The sequence below is a fragment of the Osmia bicornis genome, chromosome 6 (genome assembly GCF_907164935.1).
Source record: "Osmia bicornis bicornis chromosome 6, iOsmBic2.1, whole genome shotgun sequence".
Lineage (NCBI taxonomy): Eukaryota > Metazoa > Arthropoda > Insecta > Hymenoptera > Megachilidae > Osmia > Osmia bicornis.
This window is the reverse complement of record NC_060221.1, coordinates 6,847,292-6,868,722: the sequence shown is the minus strand read 5'-3', so window position 1 is coordinate 6,868,722 and position 21,431 is coordinate 6,847,292. Positions and strand designations below refer to the sequence as shown.

Sequence of the window (21,431 nt, the reverse complement as noted above, 5' to 3'; positions counted from 1 at the left end):
CGCGAGCTGAACCTCGCTAATATTCGTCCAACCTGACACGCAACGATTTCATTTTCGTTCATTCACTATTCACGATCAACTTCCGTCCAATGAAAGATTATCTTTGATTCTATTCAATTTCAAAATTTCCTTAATTTTTCTATATATCCTAGAAATTATAATTATACTCTCGATTATCGATAAAGCAAGCGTCGTTGTGTCTGTTGGAATACAATTTGATACTTTGATGCATTTTATCAAACTGGCTGAAAAATTGCCATTTTTTAATATCCTCCTCAAGTCGCTTATGAAGCGGAGCGAACATAGTTGCGATAGAAACCGTAAATCCTCTTCTTTGTGTCTACACCGGCGAACGACGTTGGTTGATGACGGCTAACAAATACTTGGACAGTAAAGGTTCTCCATGGGAGCTACGAACCTCGAAATTAGCTACTTTCAACCATCTTCCAGCCGAGACGAATGGCGTACTATAGCGAGCTAGACAGCCGGACTAATACCGTACGCTTTACCGTCCCTGTGATACCCGTCCTAATGGAAACCTAGGACACACGGAATCCTGGCTTCGTCTAATTTATTTGTCGATGGTCCGGTGACTCCACGGTTGGACGAGCGTTCGTTTAAACTGCCAGAATTGCTTGCAGGAAAACGTGGAAGAAAGTTGTTCGTCGCGTTTGTCGAGGTTCTTCGAAAAGAGTAGAAGAAAAATGAAAATTAAGACTTTCGAGGATCTTTCAAAGATCCAGGAAAGTCGGCGATAAACTTTTACGAAAAAAATCGTGGATTTATCTGGGACGTGGTTGAATCTTTCCCTCGAGGAAGTTGATACGTCAATCATTTCGTTTCGCAACGTCAGTTACCCTTCGTTTTCTATGTCAGTCCTGACAGTGGCTGATTTATTCCTCGTAACCGGCAGATGTCCTCGATTCCCTTAACGCGGTCAGCTGTGATACCGGGCCCTCCTCCTCTGGCGGTCAGACGATGACGCCGTTGGATCATTCGCGGCCAACGTGATTGATAAGGGGCACTGGCTGATAAACACGAGCGTTAAGCGTGCACCAGCGGCCGCGATAAATCAAGAAATGTTTTCGAGAGGCGCGGCTAACGCCGTGGATATCGGTGTTTTCGCTTGTTCCTGTTTTCTACAAGGTTTTATTGGCCGAACTACGTGGCGCGGTGCTTTCCGACGTATCTGCTGAAAAATGGGGGTGTTTGTCGTGTAATATCGTTGAATTGCACGGTCGGAGCTTTTTTGCTTTCAAAGCCGCTCTTTCGAAGTTTAATACCCTTCGAATTGCTTTCATTAGTGTTGGAAATCATTTTTGAAGAATTATATATATTCATCGGTGATAGATTAACAATCTTAGAAGTTTAAAATTTAGGAAGGGAAAATGAAGTGGAATTAAACATTTTTGAAACGTTTCATTTCTTTGTTCATTTTCGTTCGTTCTTCCAGTCAATATCGTCGATTTGATTCGCTTCGATCATTCCGTTGTACTCGAAGCGTGACACACGTTTGGCATGGCAGGTGACGGGCCAATTGTTTCGTCGGTGAAGGGTTTTTTCAGAGGAAAAAAAGGTCGCCGGTGTTTTCATTAAATTGTCGCCTGTTTCGGCTCGACAAAAATTGAACTCTTCGGCCAGCTGTTCGGCCCGTGTAACACGCGCGAAGCAATACGCGTTAATCGAACGGCGAATAAAAAAGTGTGCCACAAGCAAAATCGTTTTCATTTCATGCGCTAATAAAATTCTTGTTTATATTTTATGTGTTAACGAATCGAACTATCGTCTACCGAAAATTCAATCGATATCGTTTCGTTATAATAAATACTCCAATATTCTGAACAATAATAGTAATAAAAAATAACTGGAAAATTCTTTGATACTTCCTAGGATGAAATCAGGATCCCCACGACGCATTTAATTCAAATTAATGCAAATCTCAATGAGATACATCGAATTTACTTGAGGGTAATTTTCAGGAGGGTTTCGGGACTTTAATCTTTCTTAATGGAACAAGGGGTTTCTAGCCAATAAAGGCAACCGAATCGACGTACCATTTTTACAGTGACTCATTTCTCATTTACGCTCCATTGCATGTTTCTTCCTTCACAACTATAGTCACTGTTGATAATGAAAGGGTTAAGGAGAAAAAGAAGATACTATGACAGAAAAATAATAAGGTATTGTAATAGAGTGTACGAATGTGCATTAATACACCCCTACGTCTGTAACAAAAGCTTCTTTCCCGTAAGACAAAAGATCGTAACGTCTTCGTTATCTCTTTCACTGTACCACCGGAAACGGTAACTCAAACGAGCTGCAACCTCGACGGTATAAGCAACATGCATGTCTGTTCGAACAGGAATTACGCATGGACAAAGAACAACATGCATACGTACGCGTATCGAGACTATTTGCGTCTGGAAGCAATGTTTTTTCCTTTTTTTTTTTCCTGTTCCGTATGGGCGTCGATAAACGGAACGGGAGTACAGGAAGCTGGCTGGATCGAAAGCAAGCCCCCTCCAGGCATGTAGTTAATCCGGGATAAAGGTGGTACATAGCTACGCCAGAAGCACGATACGCTGGTTGAAGATGCATCCGATGCATAGCGCGTATCCCACGGATTTATCGACTTACACGCTAACGGAGAATCCATCTCGTTCGTCCGATCAGACGCGGTTCTATGGCCGAACGGATCAGGCGTCGAAGAAACGACAGACAGGTCGCATCGGATGCACCTGCATTATATTAATTAAACGCACTCTCCCGTTTGTATTTGCAAAAACTGGGATGTTTTATTCTTTTGTCTGGCAATCCATTATGATTATTAAAAATAAGGGTGGTTTTAATTAATAGTAAGTGGTTCGATATTAAAAATAAGAAAAACGTAGAGTGAGGGAGGAGTTAGCAAATGGAAAAATTTGGGTGTCGCCGAGTTTCCGGACGGACCTTTGGTATGAAAAACGAATTGACGGAACGAAAAGTTTCTAAATCCCTCTATATGTCGACCATCATTAATAACATGAAAGGCATAGTACAGCGGTATTACAGTCAAAGTATAGTTTCATTCCTATGTGGTCTGTAATGGACTGTAGGAGTCTTTGATAATGATGTTTATTGAATCATGAATGCGTTACTTTATTAAATGAGGGCTTTTGTTCAGAGACAATGCATAATGAGGAAAACGTAGGCACCGAGTAATGTACTTAGTTAATTGAAATTGTTGAGCTCGTTACAGGCTAATTGAACAAGAGTAAAATATCTGTTACTAAATGTAACGAATGATAAAATTTGCAAACGAGCTTCCTTACAAAATTTATATTATTCTTCGTCAGTATGCAAACCTAATATAGAAAGGAAATAGAGTGTGAAACTTGAAAATCTGCTGTATAATGTCAATAACTTCGATGGAAGATAGCGTGCATCCTTCCAGCTATTTATTATTGAATTCTCACAATGGTTACATCCGATCGTGACCGCAACGTTGAGAGTGATACGTAAAAAGGGCTACATTTTCGTGAATAAGAAAAAAGAAGCAAGGACGAATGTGTAGTAGCGAAGATTTGTGGCCCAGTCAACGATATTTATTACTGGCCCGTGGGTCATCTGTAAACATTAAATAACCAGCTGCATCGCGTGCAGCATACTATTCTATTGCACTCCTTGTATGGTTCACGCGCGAACTTCAATTTCCTTTGAGCAACAGAACGAGTGAGAATTTGTCAGAATGAAATATCTAAATTCCAGTGTATATTAAAATATCTTCTTAGAATTGATGCACCATTAATTTTTCGATACTATGCATCTAAATTCTTCGCGTTTTACAAATGACAACTTTGTCTTTCATTTTCTTCAGAACGAAAAATAAAAAATTTGAAATTCATTGTTTTGACAGGTTTGATTGTTTCAGTATTACTTATATTTTTGGATAATAATCGATGTACTCGTGTTTTACTTGAAAAACAGAATTAATCTGTTCAAGATTCGACCACCTAAAATCATTAATATATTATCTCTACTTCTTTAAATATTTTATTATTTTCTTCTCTGCAAATTATTTGTTTGTTTCGCGTTTATAATTGAAAAACAAGATATTAAGTGTATCATTTAGGAAGATTGGACGGGACAGGGTACATTATTTAAAATGAATAATTATTTGATAATTTTAGTAATCTGTTGTTTGGAAGAATTAACACCAGGATTTCGTAAATGCCAGTACATATATACTTTATTACATATACATGTTCTTCACTGGATCTTAACAATACGGTTGCTTATAATATCAATAAATGTTTGCATCTGACGATGGAAATATCAACGTCATTTCAACAATCACTATAACACTTCATACTAAAAACTTCAGAATAATTAACATCGTTCAATACTCCCATATAACACTCATTAAGAAAATTATTTTTCATACTAGTAAAATGTACAACACGTTCGCAACCTTTGATCGTAATATTTCCATCACTACAAGTATTGATCTGACAGTAAAATGCATTTGTTATTCATTAAAACATTATCTTGGTTTAAACCAAAGCTCAATGCACATGCAATTTTCAGTAACCCATTGTACTCTATATTCTTTTGTACACTACGTATTCTTCGCGAAATATAAATATAGGCATATATGTATACATATAGATGTGTATGTGATTAAATTATTGCTATTGTTCCTAAAGGATGCGCTATCATGGCACGGTGATACTCGATGTGACAACAATCGGAATAGTTAACACGTTGAATGTCTGGGGGTCACTAGTAACCCCAGAGCAACTTAATTATAGACAAATTTTTTAAAATTTTAACAATAAGTAGCATTAATTTTAGCCCTATCAACATTAAGGGATTTTGTCGAGTCCATCAATTAAAAAATATTAAAAATATTTTTTTCAATCTAAAAAATTTTCAGTGGTACATTTAACGTGTTAACAGCAGTAGAAGGAAAAACTACCGGGGCTGATAATTAATTACCGATTGATACGTTTACAGACATGATGCAGCAATACTGTATAAATACCTGAGCATAATATCGTGTTTTCTCCTAAGGAAAAGAAGAAAAAGAAGAAAAAGCATCATGCAGCAAACTGACTCATCGTGCGTAGACCTCTAGACGACAGATAACGTGAACAACGATAACCTTTAACGAGGCACAATTAATCGTATTAAAAATTCATTATACATCGTATGCGCGATATCTGTCAGCCGAGAAAAATGAAATAACGAGACAACGATTTATCGAAACCGTTCGCGATACCCTGCCAATCCTTCATCCTGTTGATTGACCAGAATCGATGAGTCGTTGACTCGTTTGGTAAATTTCATGACAAATTGATCGCGATTGTCGAGGATCTCCAACGTTAAGCTCGTTTCGTTTCTTACTTTTAGTCTTCTGAACTTGAAAACTTCTAATATCCATTACTGCTGCACGGTTTTTTTATTTTATTTCTCTACAACGAAACGCGTGTATTTTCTCTCTAAGAAGGCGAATCCTGGATCTCTTGCTTCACCTCTGATTTCCCTATGTTCTCCGCTTCCCATACCGTGTCCGGGAGTTTGGTTCCCAGCGTTTCCGGGAAGAATAGAGACAGCAGACCCGCCGACAATGCCATGCAGCCGAAAAGAATGAGCGGTAACTCTGGCATAATTTGTGCCTGTGGAAATTGAAATTTATGAAAACATTTACGTAGCTATTAGGCTATCTCTACGATTCGCATTGTTCCGGTGTATGACTCACCAGAAGGGGAGTTTGGGGTGACAATATTGACCCCATGCGGCCAGTCATGCTGCAGATTCCGAGCAGCGAGTGTCTCAGATTCGTGGGGAACAGCTCAGCCGTGTAAATGTAAACGGTGGAAAATGACATCGTGATGCACCATTTGCCTCCCATGTACAAAATCAGTGGCAAGAAACTCAACGAATCTGAAAGAAACACCTTGCATATCAGCCCTCTACTTTGACTGTTCCGAATGAATATTAGTTTGTCATTAAATCAGTTTACCTGCAGGTACGAACTGTATCGCGAGGCAGAATGCACCGCTTAATAAGAAAGACGAGGAGAGGGTCGCCTTACGACCGATGTAATCGGTTAAAAACCAGGTCAGAAAATAAGCTGGTATCTCCACAAGGGCGACCAGTATGAAATTGGTGTATTTATCGCCGGCAAAGGCCACGGAATTCAGCGATAATCCATAATAGACGAAGGTGTTCGTCAGCCAGCAAAACGAGCAGGCCATTAAACGTGTTAGCATCACCGAGCTATTCAAAACTTGCATGAACGGTGTTTTATTATCGTTTGCATGTTCCGTCTGTAAGATAGCAAGATTATCCGAAAAATCCTCTTCATTTTGATGGTACAGTCAAGTCATTATTTCATACCTTCTCGGCCTTCACCATATTCATATCCTTGAACGCTCCAATCGCCTCTTCCGAGATTTGCAGCCCGTTAATACGCGCCATTTTACGATATATGCTCTCCACCTTCTCGTGTTTCCCTTTCGCCAATAGCCACCTTGAAAATTGGCATCATGTGTTTTGTTTTGTTTACGCGTACGAGATATTTTCGAGGGGAAACGAGTGTATAGGAACACGCATTTATCGATTACCTATGGCGTACATAGAAAAGCAACATAAGAAAAATATCTTATTGAAAGATTGAGCCGTAAAATATTTAAAGGCAGCACGGTATAGAGTACGCGTGTCGCGGCTCGTACATACCGTTCGCGATCGCGTTAATTAATTAGGGAGTAACGGGTCCAATTAAGGGTGCTGTGACGTCAAAGGTCCAGTTAATTGGCCGGATGTCGTGGAGGCATAACTGGACGACGACTTCTTAGATCGTTAAGGGGATCATTAACGAGGATCCCCTCTGGGACAATACGAATTAAACAGTCACCAAAGGAAATTACCTGACTGATTCCGGGATCAGGAACGGCAGGAAAATGGCGAGCAAAGCCGGACCGTATACCATCCGGAGGATCAACCGCCACGATCTCAACCACATTGCGATCAATCCCAACAGCATCTCACCCACTGCAAACATGCAGCAAATGATCGTGCTCGCTAGAACTCTGCCTTTCACTCCTGCCATCTCCATTCCTGAAAATTAACCCATTTATTGGTAGTTATTCGTTCACATTTGATTTTAGAATAGTATTCAAATTACACACTCATATTGATATTTGAGAAGATGAAAGGCATAACGGGGAAAGTCAGATTTTTTAGAATATTAATGTACATGTCTGCTCATTGAGAGAAATTATATTCCAACAAATAGCAGAGCTAGTAGAATATGTAAGTAGAACATGTTGATAATGACAATGGTGCAAGTCATACTTATACCATTCTAATAGCAATTGTTACTAGTGTTTTAACAGTTCTTGAAATTGTGATCATTAGACTATCAATGTTCGTGCAAATATACGTCCCTCCCCCAAATTTTAATCCTACAAGTCTCGAGATATTAGAAGGTCTAAAGATTATTGTGTCTGAGAATCACAAAAATTTCATTTCCCATTTGCTTAGAAAATTTTTAATATCCACTTTCCTGCTTTATATAACTTTGTTTCCAATGTCTTAAAAAAAAATGATTACTCATACAATATGATAATTGTGATAATCTATGTATCAATAAGCGTCTAAAGTGGAACTATCTATCTGCTACATTTATAAATTCTAAGGCAAGGTATTAGCAATTTAGATGAAAATTATTGTGCAAAATTTCTGTTCAAGGCTTGCTACGGTTACGGGCGCGCCTCTTTTTTTCGATATCGAAAACATTTCTGCCTGGAAGCGTGTAAAACATGACCGTTATTTATATGAACATTATTCACGTGAAACATCTTCCCATACTTTGCCTCGTTATTAACTCACCTAAAATAAATCCAGCGCTGTAGATACCGGCCGCGACAGTCGCGTCGATAAATTCGAACGCTAGAAACATCCAATAATTCACGGAAAAAGAATGTATCAGGCCGCTGATTCCGCTCAGGGACGTGATGAGTGTCAAAACTGTGCGTCTTCCGTATCTGCAAATAACAAAAAGAATAAGCCAGTTGTACGGGCACTATTTAACACTTGGAATGCCATTGTTAAAACATCTGTGTTCAACCATTCGAATAACGCGAATATTTCGAATTGTACCGGATATTCGAATATATAATTTTTGAAATGTAAAACGAATTCAATGGTACGAGTTTGCATTGAACGTTTCAATATGCCGCATTCGTCGTAAGAAACCGTTTCAATGCGAAGATGAATCGCGAAACGTCTAGCAAGTTCAAATCGTTCGTCGTAAATCTCTCAAAGTTTGCCCAAAGTACGAATTCATTTAAATATAATCTCCCACTTCTTGGACGATCGTTCCCCGAATTCGAATCAGAATTCATGAACTAGCTACGAGTAAGTCTGTTTGAAAGCCACTAACTGGAATACTAGAGATCTGCTAGCTCTCTAGTGTACCACCAATCTAGGTGGTATTTTAGACACTTCCAATAAAATTGTTAGAAAGAAAAATTAATTCTCACTGAATAGATTTCATGATAATATTAAAATTTGTCAGAAAACATTGTCTTTGATAAAATATCAGAATCACTGATTCACAGAAATAGAAAATCTCTTAATTTTATTGCTATAAAATCAATTAATTCCGTGTATTCTTTTTAAAACCAACATTTGAGTCTTTCCACTTATCACCTATCCTATCAAGATCTAAACACTTTGACCGCGTTTTACGAGACTCTCGAAACCAACGACCTGTTGATTTCGATCTCTGCCCTCCATGGTTATACAAAAAAAAAAAGAACTTTCGAAAGTGACTTTTCCCTCTGGCCGTTTCATCGATTTCGATTCGTACCAAGAATCCCATTTCCTGGATTCTCGTATCGAACCAGAAGTAATTAGGACTCCGATGTTCATCGATGTTGATTATTTCTCACCTGTCCGATATGTATCCAGCGAAGATCAATCCAACGAATTGGCCAACGTTATTTATCGTACCCACCAACGTGAGTTTCCATCGATTGATGTCACAGGTAAGGTCCCACTGTGTCGGAAAATAAAAGAAACTTTAGCGATCGTTGATCGATTTTGAATGATGGCAACCAGTGCCAATGATTTTACCTCGCTGAGCACCGTGTTCTCCGACGAATCGTAGACCCAGGAATCGCAATTGAAAGTCTCATTGCTGAACGACTGACTCGTACAAGTATCGGTATGATTTCGAACGACGTAACGAACGCACTTGGACATTTCTGACAGGTCTGGAACAGAATCCGCTGCCCATGGTACATCGTACTTCGTGTTGTTTGGGGCTTCGCATTCTGGCACCAAACACCTGTTTTTCCCAATGATTTATTAAGAAATTTGAAAATTTATTTAGTGGATTTATTTATTATGTGGCTCTAAAAATATAGTATTTGTAATAATTAACAATAGTATTTAATTATTACTCTTCTTAACGATAGTACTTAGAAAATTACCGAAAATAAAATGAAATTTTCCAATATATTCTCTTCATACCATGCGAATGAACAAAATATACAGATTGCAAAATTAAAGGTGTTTTGAACAAAGAATCTTTTTATTTAGCACGGGTGAATTTCGGACTGAACGATGAGTAATCTCTGCTTGTACGTTTGTTCAAAATAATGGATAGGTACGTTAAAAGATATAATTGTTTGAATCATTAGGGAAATAAATGGTTTGCCTCGTTCTTGGAACAGAAGCGATTCTGAAAAAACTCTACATGCAAGAACTGTTTACATATTTTACATTTTCCATGAAATTTGTTAGTAAGAACAATTATCACGTTATTAACGAGAGAATAAATCAGAACCCCGCGTGTATTTCACGCACTGTGCTACTATGGAAAGGTTAATAGACTTCTCAATAAAGTACTTAATCGATTTATCGTCCCGACAGTGTTACACAATTCAATGATCAATCAATTTGTTCCAGCTCGTACACTAGGATCTTCTTCTTACGAGTTGAATCGTTTCCAACACAAAATAAATGATCGCACGGTGCAGTTAAATCTCAAAAGGCTGACATAAATTCAGAAAATTTTTATTTAATTTTCTATAACAGTATATCAACGTTTATTGATAATTTATGCCACGTTCATGGAACTTTGTCTCCATCGTGGATCGCATAACAGAGATAATGAAAATTATTCGAATCAGTGTACATACCTGTACTTAACTTCCCCAGCTGTGAACACGTAGGCAAGCGTGAATCCTGCTGACAAGAACAGAGGCAAGCTAATTATCGCGAACATAATCATTTGATAGTATCCGAAGCGATCCACTTCCTGCTCGCTGCCTCTCGTTCCTCCTGCGAAAACATTGATTTCCGGCTATCAAACATACTATTCTTCCGGTTAATTCCATTTGCATAGCACGATACACGTAACGAGCGGAAAAATCGACGATTAACCCTTTCAATGAGTATACAAGATGTTTTAAGAGTTAACCGAGCAATTTCCAGAAAAATAGAATTACAAACTAAATATACAAGGTAGCAGAGAAATAGGTAGGCGTTCTTTCTAAGGATAAGAGTAGAGGGAAGAATTACCCACTATTTAATTTTGATTTTTGATGAAAATTTAAGAAAAGTCTAATGCGGACCTTTCTAAGAATTTATATGAATAATGAGTAGGTTCTTTCCTTTACATTTTCCCTTAATTCAGGGAAGTTTAGCGAAATTAATATAACGTTAAACCGTAATATGTTACCACAATTTGGCCACCTAGTTCTCTGTCATTTTATACAATTATCAGTGAAATAAAAATGTGGTATCAAGCTCGAGCGGACATTGCCGCGTTTCGTTTCGCCTCGTATATCGCTCTAATTGATTTAGCCTGCACCGTTAATGAATCGCGTCAGCAAACGAGTGGTCATTCTTCTTCTTCGAGGAAACAGAAGAGAAGAAACAGCCACTCGGCAGTGAGGAAAAAACATTGAACGAAAGGAAAATTGTGCTATATGGCCTGCGTTTCTTTAGCCTCTTCGTCGCGAGTGTACGCCCGTCAGTCGATTAACTCTAGTTACCATTAATCAACGAGGAAATAGCGTGAACCTTTTGCAGTTCAGATTATTTTCGTCGTTACGTCCGATCATCTTTCCAAAAATAGATGATATTTAAAAAAACAAGAATTTTGATCTTAGGAGAAAACTAAGACACCCTGTGTTTATCAAATTAACACTTTGAAGACTAATGTAATATATTTGTAATTTCGATACTTAATCCTTTATCTATCTTATATCAATTAAAATTGAAAAATTGAGAATTCGTTTGCCAAACGAAATTCTCAAGCATTCCATTAATAATCTCTAATTACAAGAAACATAATAGCGAATCAGACTCTACGCAGAATCACAAAGGGTTGATAACCAAATAATTAAAAAACAAGAAATGAAAAATACTGAATTAATATCATGATGATTATACAGTGACTCAAGTCGGCATGTTGTATTACACATATGGTAATTTTCATCATGGCAGCATGTTGACGTATGACTGCCTAATTATTTCTAATTATTATTAATACTTTTTTTCCTTCTATTAAGAACTGGTGGTGAACTTTTAATCCAGTTCCTGGTGATCCTTACCAAATAACGCATCAAATGTAATGTCACATTAGAATCCAGGTAATTAATAGAAACTTGCTCTTACCTGTGCAGCCATCGGTGATCTTTGGCGCCGACGACGATTCGTCCTTCTGTGAGCAAAATAGCCTCATACTGTCCTCCTCGTCGCCTCTTAGGCTGCGAACACAGAGATTCGAGAATTATGCCGGTTCACGGGTGGCGTTTCCTTCGTTGACCCCACGTCGGAGGTCAGATTGGCAGCGTTCGATCGACAGCGAATGATCGCGAAAAACGCGCGAAACGATGCAATCGCTCGCGTACATTACATAAAGTGAGATCAACGACGAGCTTTTACCAAACGAGTCGAAAGAGTAAAAAGAAAACCGGCCAGGAACGGGACTTTCACAACACTCTATCGCCTGACATCCGGCTAGCACCGTAGGTGGGAGAGAAACGATCTCGACTTGATATCAAGGGGATACGTATAATTTGAAATGAAAAATTTCTTCGACTAACACGAAACTGCTTTCGACTTTCGTGATGGACCAACTGGAACTATGTAATTTGAATTGCCGGCTCTGGGTTCAACGATAAGATCGATAAAGAGTGAACCGACTGACCGCGTGGTCGCGCGAGCATTACGCGATCGCGTTCACAGCAACCGCTCGCGGCGAATACCGATTTTCTACTGACGCGGAGAGTGCGAACGAAATCGAAGCAAGAGAAGCAACGCAACCGGTGGCGTTCGCCACGTTTTAACCGTGCATACGTGAAAATTAACGCGTCATGCAAGCTCGCCGATTTCAGACCGGAAGTACCCTCCACAGTTTGTCACTCGTTTACGTTCAGATCGAACTGGATTCGATCGACGTTCCATAATTCGGTGATAGAATTTAGGAACTAGAAATTTGAAATATAAATTTCAAAAATGTGTTCTGAAAGTTGAAATAGTCTTTCGAATTTTATTCAAAGCTGAAAGTATAGTTGAAAAGTTGTAAGAGATAGTTTCGCGTATTCATTGGTAACGAATGCCTCGAGTTACATGGCCTTCCGTTCGGAATGCCATTGACTTTCTAATATGAAAGAGCGCGTCTGAAAGTGTTGCTCGTCTTCAATGATCGGCATTTATATGCAGTCCGCGAGTATCGCCTTGACAATTCTTGAACGCAACGCCATGGCCGATTTAACGTTTCATGAAGAAGAAGAATATGATGAATCGTTGTCGTTACCCTTCACTCTTGTCGTCGAATAAATATGGATAGAGAAGCAGACGATGCTGTAGAAAATTAGCACATTCGCGTTGTCATCGTAAATCATCAGTTTATTATTATTTATCGCCGCGTTACCGCCTACAATTCGCTTGCCTTTTTTATTTCGTTGAACAAATGATTCAGGATAGGCGGATAGATAATAATGTTATTGCAACTACTAATTCGTAAATTAATTATTTCACCATAATTTTATATTTTTCGCGACTCGAAAAATCTCGGCCAATTCAGATCTTAAAAATATCTTTGACCTTTAATCTTTCTAAATTCGGAAAGATGATTCCAGTCGATTTAAAAAATATTTCGCAATTGAACTGGAGCAAGATGTAATATATTTGAAGATTTCAACTCGATTTTCCCGACATTGTTTTTATTTAATTGATCATCACGTCGATGTTTCGTAATAATTTTTCGACGTTGAAGATAGTCATGTCGAAGCGTTGTACCGGCTGATATTTCGTGACGATTTTTCACTGTTGCCTCCAAACACGAGAGATAAATTCAAAGATACGGTTCGTTGTTTGGCATTGTCGCGCGTAACGAATAACGGGCGGAAAGAGAACACGAGAAACGGAATGACCGTCGTTGAATTAGCCGAAGAGATATTGGTTCACGGCTGCACAGGTTTCGTCCTTCGCGCGCAATTTCGCGGTTACTCCGTTCTCATTGACACGGTCGCGCGATTAACATACATTAACGTTTAAACGATCTGCCCGCCGGAGAATCCTAATTCTTCAATAAAGACGCCACCGTGAAGCCGATATCGCGTTACCTTCGTTGAGACGCTGCGCGACGCATCGACGTCCACCACTTGCCTCAGTTCTACCCCGATGAATTTAAGCGAAAGGAGTAATTACAACTTTGTAATATCGAACCTAATTCATATTTGACTTTATATCGTCAACAATTTACAAAGTTCACTTTGCAATCGAATTCTTTCCCTACTTACAAACTCCCTGAATCGGATTAATTCCTGATTAAACCAGGAAATCAAATTAATTCTCATACGAAAATTAGTTTTCGAAGAACATAAAATTCGTGGAAATTGAATTTTAACTTTTTAACGACCGTACATGAAATTATTCGTAGAGTTCCATTTAACATACGCTGCAAAATGGCCAATTGTAATTAACATCTGTTATGAAATAATAATTGACATACCAAACGAATCCGCGACACGGGTCGTTAAGTGTTAACAAACTATCGGAATTGTTCTCTTGTACTCGCGATTTAATTACCAATCGCTCGATTATTGATTAACAAAATTTTTTGATTTCTAATTAAAAAGCAAGAAAAAGAGTCGCGTACGTACCGTTTATAAACAATGCGAAGTACTGAAAGGATTAAAGTCGAGCTCGAAGCATATCTATCGAAATCGAAGCGAAAACAAATGTAACCAGCTGGCTACCTTAAAACGCAGTCCAATTAAACAATCAATTTCAACGATCGACTTAAACACTCTTATCCGAACCCTATTATTCTTAATTTGCCATGCAATTGGAGCGGAATGGATCCCGATCAAACGCGACACAATTTCCGTCCGGTATTCAAATGAAAAGAATAATAATTACCTTCAAACTTTCTATTAATTAAATTTTTCGCGAAACAAATTCCAGGGGGTTAATCACGATCACGTTTTTGAATCAAAGTGTCACTGTTCACTTAACGATCGATGTTCAATCGATACAAAACGGTTTCGAGATTTTCGACCGCGGTAATATCGAGAGAAATATTGTTTTCGACAGAATTTACAGGAACGATGTTTCTCGTAGCTTGAATGAAATTGTACTCCCAGGATCACTATGCGTGTCGCTCGAATCGGCGCGGTATCACGCGTAAAACAGGTGTCCGGCTACTTCGTGTCCTTTCACAAATCGCTTACGCCATCTTCGACGTTTGTTACTCGCGTGGAAACTTGTTAATTTCGCGTCGATCGACACACCGTTATGGAAAATCGCGAATCTAAGCTGTGCGACCAGCGCGCAACTTCATCGTCGGTGACCACAAGTCGCCTTGTTGCTGCAGCAACTGTCTTTTGAAGGTAAACGTATACCACACACTGCCGGGTCTCCGATGACCACACGGGGGTGGGGGAAGTAAAATGGTCGAAGAAGGGGAAAAAGGATCGGTCCTTCTTAAGTTCTGCTCTTTACGACCGGATGACCACTCGGTCGTACCTACCGGTCGCGTCATCAACATTTCAGCACCATTGTGCTACCTGCTTTCGATCGGAAATTTGTAGATCACTTTTGCAAATCTTGTATCGTTTTTGAAAGTCTTTCCATGAAAAATAATGATTCAGAGCCACTAATTTAATAAAACATCCTAATTTTGTAAAGGAAGAATGAGGAAGAACTTTGGCAAAGTTAAAAGTGGATTAAAGAGTGAAATTTTATTAAAACGTTGACCCTGCATGATATTAGAATCGAATGAATAATAAATGAGAACCGGGCATACTGTCTTGTCAGTCGTTCTCTGTTCAATCATCGAATAAAAAGAGATGGGGAAAAATACGATGTCCATAATTTATGACTGCAAAGCTCTTTGCGATTAACCGGGCGAACAGTTTAGCGACATTTTCCAGCGTTGAAATTTCATTGGCCCTGACGATCATGTTACGTAAAATATCGCCGTGGTATATTTCATGCTTTGCTCGATCAGCACGAATATTTACTAAAATTCTATCGTGTCGAGCGCAGCTTTTTGAACTGTTTAATGACCGATCGTATCAGAAAATTGCATAATTCTAGACGACGAATACTATGTGTGCTGTCGTTTCAGAAACTTGTGGTCAAAGCGTTAAATTGTATTTTTTACGCTAATTCGTTTTGCTTTCAGTTTTACCTCGAGAATTGCACTTTTAAAATGTTGAGGAAAAATCTCGTTAGAAAAACGTCACTTATAAATGACATACGTTACATAAAATTAATCGTTAAGAAATCATTACATCGTAACGGTATTATAACATTGAAATTCTGTTAATTTCCTTTCAAACGTTCCATAAAGTCTTCGATGTAACGCAAGCCCATATACGATGGCACTAACCATTAAAAAAATTTTCCTGTTTTTTCCTAACTCGTAATTGTCTCGCTTAAAGATTATTAAAAATCATAGATTATAACAGGAAACCACAGCATACCTCATGTGTTATTAAGCTATGTTAGGATTTATCATTTATTAAAAATTATAAAAATATTTCTATAAAATACTAAACTTCATACCACGAAATCATTATCGTGAAAATTACGATTTGTTTTTCGTTAAAACATTTAAAAAATATTCCAATTTTAGGAGATACCCCTGGCGAGTGATCTCCCGTCAAGCATCGTTTTGATTTCGTTGCCTCGTCGAGAGTGACGGCTCGATCGCGCGACGATCGTGGGCAGAAAATCTAGGCGCGCGATTTCCCGCCTCGAAACCCCGACAGATAACGCGACAGATAAGCGGGAACGGGTGAACGTTACTCAGCTCGCAGCCGCGCTAGTGCGCGTATTTTTGTCTTATTCAGTTCATCGAAAACAACTGAGGAAAAATCAAATAAAACTGGTTTATGCCGGTTTACACCGGACGCGACAACTTGGTTACAACTATCGTACGCCGGTTTATTGTTACATCGATCGTTCTATATAACACGCAGCAATGAAAAATCGGTTTCACGCTACACGAACACCAAATGGGAAAGAAAACCGATCCGAGCCGATCGGGTGATCTGTTTGTATCAATCTGGTTGGCCCATATTTTTTTACGTTGAATTTCATTACATACACGAGCAAAAAGAATGATAGGAAGTTTAAATGAAGCGGAAAGAGGTTTGTCGCATTTTGTCGTCGAATTTGAATGAGGAGATTCGAGTACGACGACACACCTTGATATATTGTTTATTCGATGATGCACCTTATGCGGTCTGGATTGTTTAACCCTTTGACTGCTGAGTAATCTAGGCTTAAACGTTCTATATGTACAAAATAAGAATTAAGTGAATAACACTTATCATTTTTTCCATTGTTTTATCGCATCATTATAATCTGATAACATATTATGTATAATTAGTAATATGCGTTGATAACTTTTATTTGATTACGATTAAGATATACAAGAATCAAACTATGATATTCACGTGATGCATATGTGCGTCCATAGTAGTCAAAGGGTTAATATTTAATATAAAGAGTGACACACCTTGTGGGAGTCTATATTATCGGTATAACATAAACTACGATGCATCTTGTGCATCCTATATTACCTACCCTATCTAAACCCTGACGCATCTTGTGCGTCCTACATTACCTACCCTATGTAAGTTCTGACGCATCTTGTGCGTCCTACATTATCTACCCTATGAAATCTGCGACGCACCTTATGCGTCTTATGTTATCTATTTCATACAAAAGGCGACGCAACCTGTGTCCAATACTAAAAAAATTACAAAAAAGTAAAGTAAATATTAAATAGTCTAGAAATTATAATCCCAACACCTGATGACTATCGTATAACAAGACCCCTTGTCTCGAATGCAGTCTACGAGATTATGAATCACGAAGAGAATCAATCGATCCCGACCTCATTCGATTTTCACAGCGGGAAAATTGAAATCATACTATGTTAACAATTAAAAAGAATAAATATACGGTGTGCAGAAAATGCGCAATTCGTTTCAGATTGTTTCGCCTGTTTCTCGTTGGATTTCGCATCCGATGTTTACGACTTTCGATGTATTTACAATGCATCGATGTTTCAATTATATAGGTGCAATCTATCGCTCCGATTGCGTGACCAATATCGGTGCACAATTACATCCGCGTACTTTTATGCTACATTTTTATTTTTATTTTTATTTTTTTTTTTCGTAAACGTGTTGCTATAGGTTGATCGAAGGATCTTGGAACGGAACGAATCGGGACGTGATAAATGAAAATAAAACCTTCGCTAATGTTTGAAGACTTTTTTAAAGTTTAATTAACGCGTTCTAAATGAAGCATTCTAATTTAGCGATGACTGGGGGGAAAACCAAGAAAGACGTTATTTTCGATTTCGGTCATTACACGCGCGTAACCATTTAAATATTGACAATTGATCGATAATAAAAATAGTACACACCGAGCCGGAGGAAAGTTTGCAATAAGATCAAAGGCGTAAGGAGGTCGTCAATCGTTCAATGTATAAATATTTGTGGGTTACTCCACTTTGTCGAAGTAAATAACATTTCATGACCCAGTTAAAAAAAAGAAGAAGAAATCGGAAAGCAGAAGATAGCGGAAATTGGAAAGAAAATAAAGTATATGATAATAAACCTTTATCGCGACGATTGAAGAAGATGCATTCATTGTACGAACGATCGTCTGTTTGCACGAAGATAACCCGCAATTTGTTTAAGATTTCATCTGAATCCGTCGATTGTTCGAGCAATATCTGATAATCGTCAATTGTCGAGAGAAACGCAGATTTTTCATGGACAAATAGATCTACTTATCTATCGACCTAAAGTTTCCATGATCAATGATCATTGTACAATCGTGTTTAGATGTCGGTCACTTTTGCAAAAACAGTGCAATGCTGACCTTCTTGTGATTAATCACAGTTGTGGGTTTTTACCATTATAGAAAAAAGAAATTCAATTGGATATCCCATAAAACGTCGGTCAGATTAATCAAGTTTCTTGATTATATTACATTCTTCGCGCTCCTCTGCTTCTTTTCAATCGGTACATTCTTTCCAACTTCTTTGCCTTTTTTTCTGTAATTCTTTTAGATTACGTAAAAAAGATAATTACGGTGAATGTAGAAAACGTTATATTCCAGATCAATCAAAGATACAGTATCAGGGACTTAAAAATCGTGTCGATACAATCAAAATATCAATAACCTAAATCGCTTTATCACCCGGCAAGATATCAAACACTTGAAAATTCATATTATGAAAGCTATCATTTTATTCATCTTCCAATATAGTTATTATAATTCAATTTCTAAGTTTTCGTGATTTAAGCGATCTTAATGCATCAATAACCAGGGAGATCCATTTTGAAATTTAAGTAAATGAATTAAAGAAATGAAGATGGTACAATTACGTATTCTCTGGATGGAACATATCAACGAAGGAAAAAAATAATCTATTGCCATGATTAAGAAAAGCCGTTGGTTCTAAGCGTTCCTGCAAACAGAAGTTAAGTTCTGCAAACATTTCGAAGGCCGGTTTAACGCGATACTAAAACGCGACTGCCCGTGTCAATTAGTCAGTGATGCATAATGACAAGGTAAATGAGCTTGGCCGAACCCTGGACCGTCCTCGTTCGCGATACGATTCGACAATGAAACTCGCGGGGTAAAAATCAGTAGCTGAAAATGCAAATCACGAATGCGCGAAGTTCGCGACCTCGTGGAAACGTGACTAACGTGCACGCACTCGAAACAAAGTCTCGCATTCGCCTTCGAATAAATCGAGCCTTAAACAGCTTTCGAATCTGTAATTAGCATTCGTTTTGGTATTCACGAATTACGGAGCGATCGCAGTAACTCTTTATAGCAGATACTTTATTTTTCGCCTTGAATTTTGGAAATTTTATACGCAAACATTACCAAAGGTAGTTGCAAATTTTTGTAAAAGTGAGAAAAGCAAAGAGCACCCTGAAATTTTCAAATTTCAACTTATGTGCTTATTATCTTCATTTATATCGTCGTACGTAAATACCAAGAAAGCTTGGATCATGCTAATGACACGGTACCGTATCGCTAATAGCCTTTGTTGGGAGATAATGAAAGGAGCGTATAATTATTACTTTCGCTCGCTTAGAATTTTGGAAAATTTTTAAATACCAGCAAAACTGATGACATTCTTATTATCGTACCATTATTTCAATTCGTTCATCCTTCATTAAAAGAAAATGATAAGAGGAAAGGCTACTATTTGCATTTTCATTCGTTTCGCTTTTATTTTGGAAATAAATACAGAGCTGTGAAAACAAAACAATAACAATATTGTAATTATTAATTTAGCTCGTGACACTATCGTCGAGTTAACGGATCATTTTCGAGGGATCAACACCAGCCGGGGTACTGTTCGAGGTAAACATCGACGTTATGGTAGCGGATGTGCGCTGTTCGTTTCGTTCACATTCTTATCGAGAGTATAGTGGTCGTGGTGTTTTGAAAAAGAGAAAATCGTCGAACAGATAAAAACAGACTGGCACGATCAACGGTCCGCGACAGCCTGATAAATATGTAGTCGGGCTACCCGATGATGATTTCACTGCGATGACAAAGAGTGTAATGGATGAAATTATTTTTAACCGATTTATGACAGAAAATTCGTTTCTATCGACGCGAAATGTCTCTTATTAATGAATGAATTCTTTGATGAAAAACAGAACGATCATTATCGATGATCCAAAGTTCGGAACACGTTCGAAATGAATCGTTGCTTATCGATAGACGCGTTTGATCGATCATTGTTTCGCGCGTGGCAAGTGTGAAAAAGCGACGAACGATAGAAGAAGGGTGAAATTCTCTGAACAGGGTGAAAACACGTGCCCATATGAATTACTTACATTCTAGACCCCATCCTGGACCCCATGGTGCTGTCGCGTTGAAACTCGTCTAATGCACTCGGTCCGGGTACAGAGAGGCTGCCGTTAAAGCGGAAAAATGCTTCCCCTCCGCGTTAGCTCGCAGGGCTAGGTAAGCGTCGAAACCGCTCGACTTAACGCCACGACGCGCCACTCGAGGCACTCTCCTTTGTCCTATATTTCACAGCTCGCGAAGCTTCAAACACTCGAAAGTTTGTCAGTGTTTAGTCATACGAAGGCGGCAGCAACAGCACAAGTTTGTACTCTCGTTATTAAGTAGTAGGAGGAGGAAAAGGAGGAGAAGAAGGAGGTGGAAGAGGAGGACTGATGCAGCAGCGAGCGGTGCGACAAGACGAAAAGTTGGGGGAGAGACACCGAGGACATCGTGGGCAGCGTCACATTTTTCCGACGTTCTCTCATCTGGATCGTTGTCAAAGCTGGGTCAACAGCTCATCTGCTGGGATACCCAGGGACGTTCCATGAAACTGATTGGATATCCCTATCTCTATGTTCCAGAGAATACTTCGCCTCTTCCTCCGAATGTCTCCTCCTTTTTTCGCGAAACACGCGCCGCTGGGTCTACGAATCGCTCATGGCCACGTCCTCTTCGCGGATCGTTACAATTCGTAACAGATAACGTCACGAATTCGACAGATGCGTTCTAATCGAACTGATAAATGTTTTGAGAAGTGTGCTTCATCGTCGCGCTTGATTAACTATTCTTCCAGATATACCGACGATCTTTAAACAACGATCGAACTGAGGCAACGCTTCTGTTTCGCGCTTACGCGAAACTGATTGTTGACTAAGATCGTGGCATTCCCGATAAATCGCCGTGGAAATCCTTTCAGATAGAGATACCGATTCCGTCGGTACCAAGACGTCGCATCGACGTGTAATTTCATCGAGCTAGATATAATCACTCGTGTGGAAATTGATAACTAAGATTCTTGGCTGACTTTCGATAGATATCTAACTTGTTAAACAATTTCGAAGAGTAATTCATTGGTA

At 38.7% G+C, this 21,431-nt stretch overlaps 2 protein-coding genes across 7 annotated transcripts in view; one reads left to right on the top strand and one right to left on the bottom strand.

Annotated features, from left to right (window-relative positions):
* Window positions 1-21,431, top strand: part of LOC114871961 (zinc finger C4H2 domain-containing protein) — a 174,189-nt gene that overhangs the window by 150,653 nt on the left and 2,105 nt on the right. Inside the window, exon 1 of one of the 3 annotated variants that reach the window (XM_029178620.2) lies at window positions 19,769-20,121. The exons of the other annotated variants lie outside the window; for them this stretch is intronic. The gene's annotated coding sequence lies outside the window, so the exon portion shown is untranslated. Of the gene's footprint in view, window positions 1-19,768; window positions 20,122-21,431 lie in introns of those variants that run through there. 3 annotated transcript variants of the gene reach the window in all.
* On the bottom strand, window positions 4,202-21,286 carry LOC114871960 (solute carrier family 22 member 21-like). Of its 4 annotated transcripts, none has more exons than XM_029178613.2 (11): window positions 20,403-21,286; window positions 11,677-11,768; window positions 10,194-10,335; window positions 9,124-9,337; window positions 8,940-9,046; window positions 7,876-8,030; window positions 6,912-7,101; window positions 6,382-6,514; window positions 6,005-6,311; window positions 5,741-5,925; window positions 4,202-5,657 (listed from the first exon to the last, which is right to left on the bottom strand). In XM_029178613.2, exons 1-11 carry the CDS (start codon window positions 20,426-20,428, stop codon window positions 5,481-5,483), a joined length of 1,728 nt encoding a protein of 575 aa, XP_029034446.1. In that variant the 5' UTR covers window positions 20,429-21,286; the 3' UTR covers window positions 4,202-5,480. The 4 variants fall into 4 exon arrangements, with proteins under 4 accessions (XP_029034446.1, XP_029034448.1, XP_029034447.1 ...); XM_029178615.2 differs by lacking the exon at window positions 20,403-21,286 and adding an exon at window positions 14,431-14,900; XM_029178614.2 differs by lacking the exon at window positions 20,403-21,286 and adding an exon at window positions 13,632-13,692.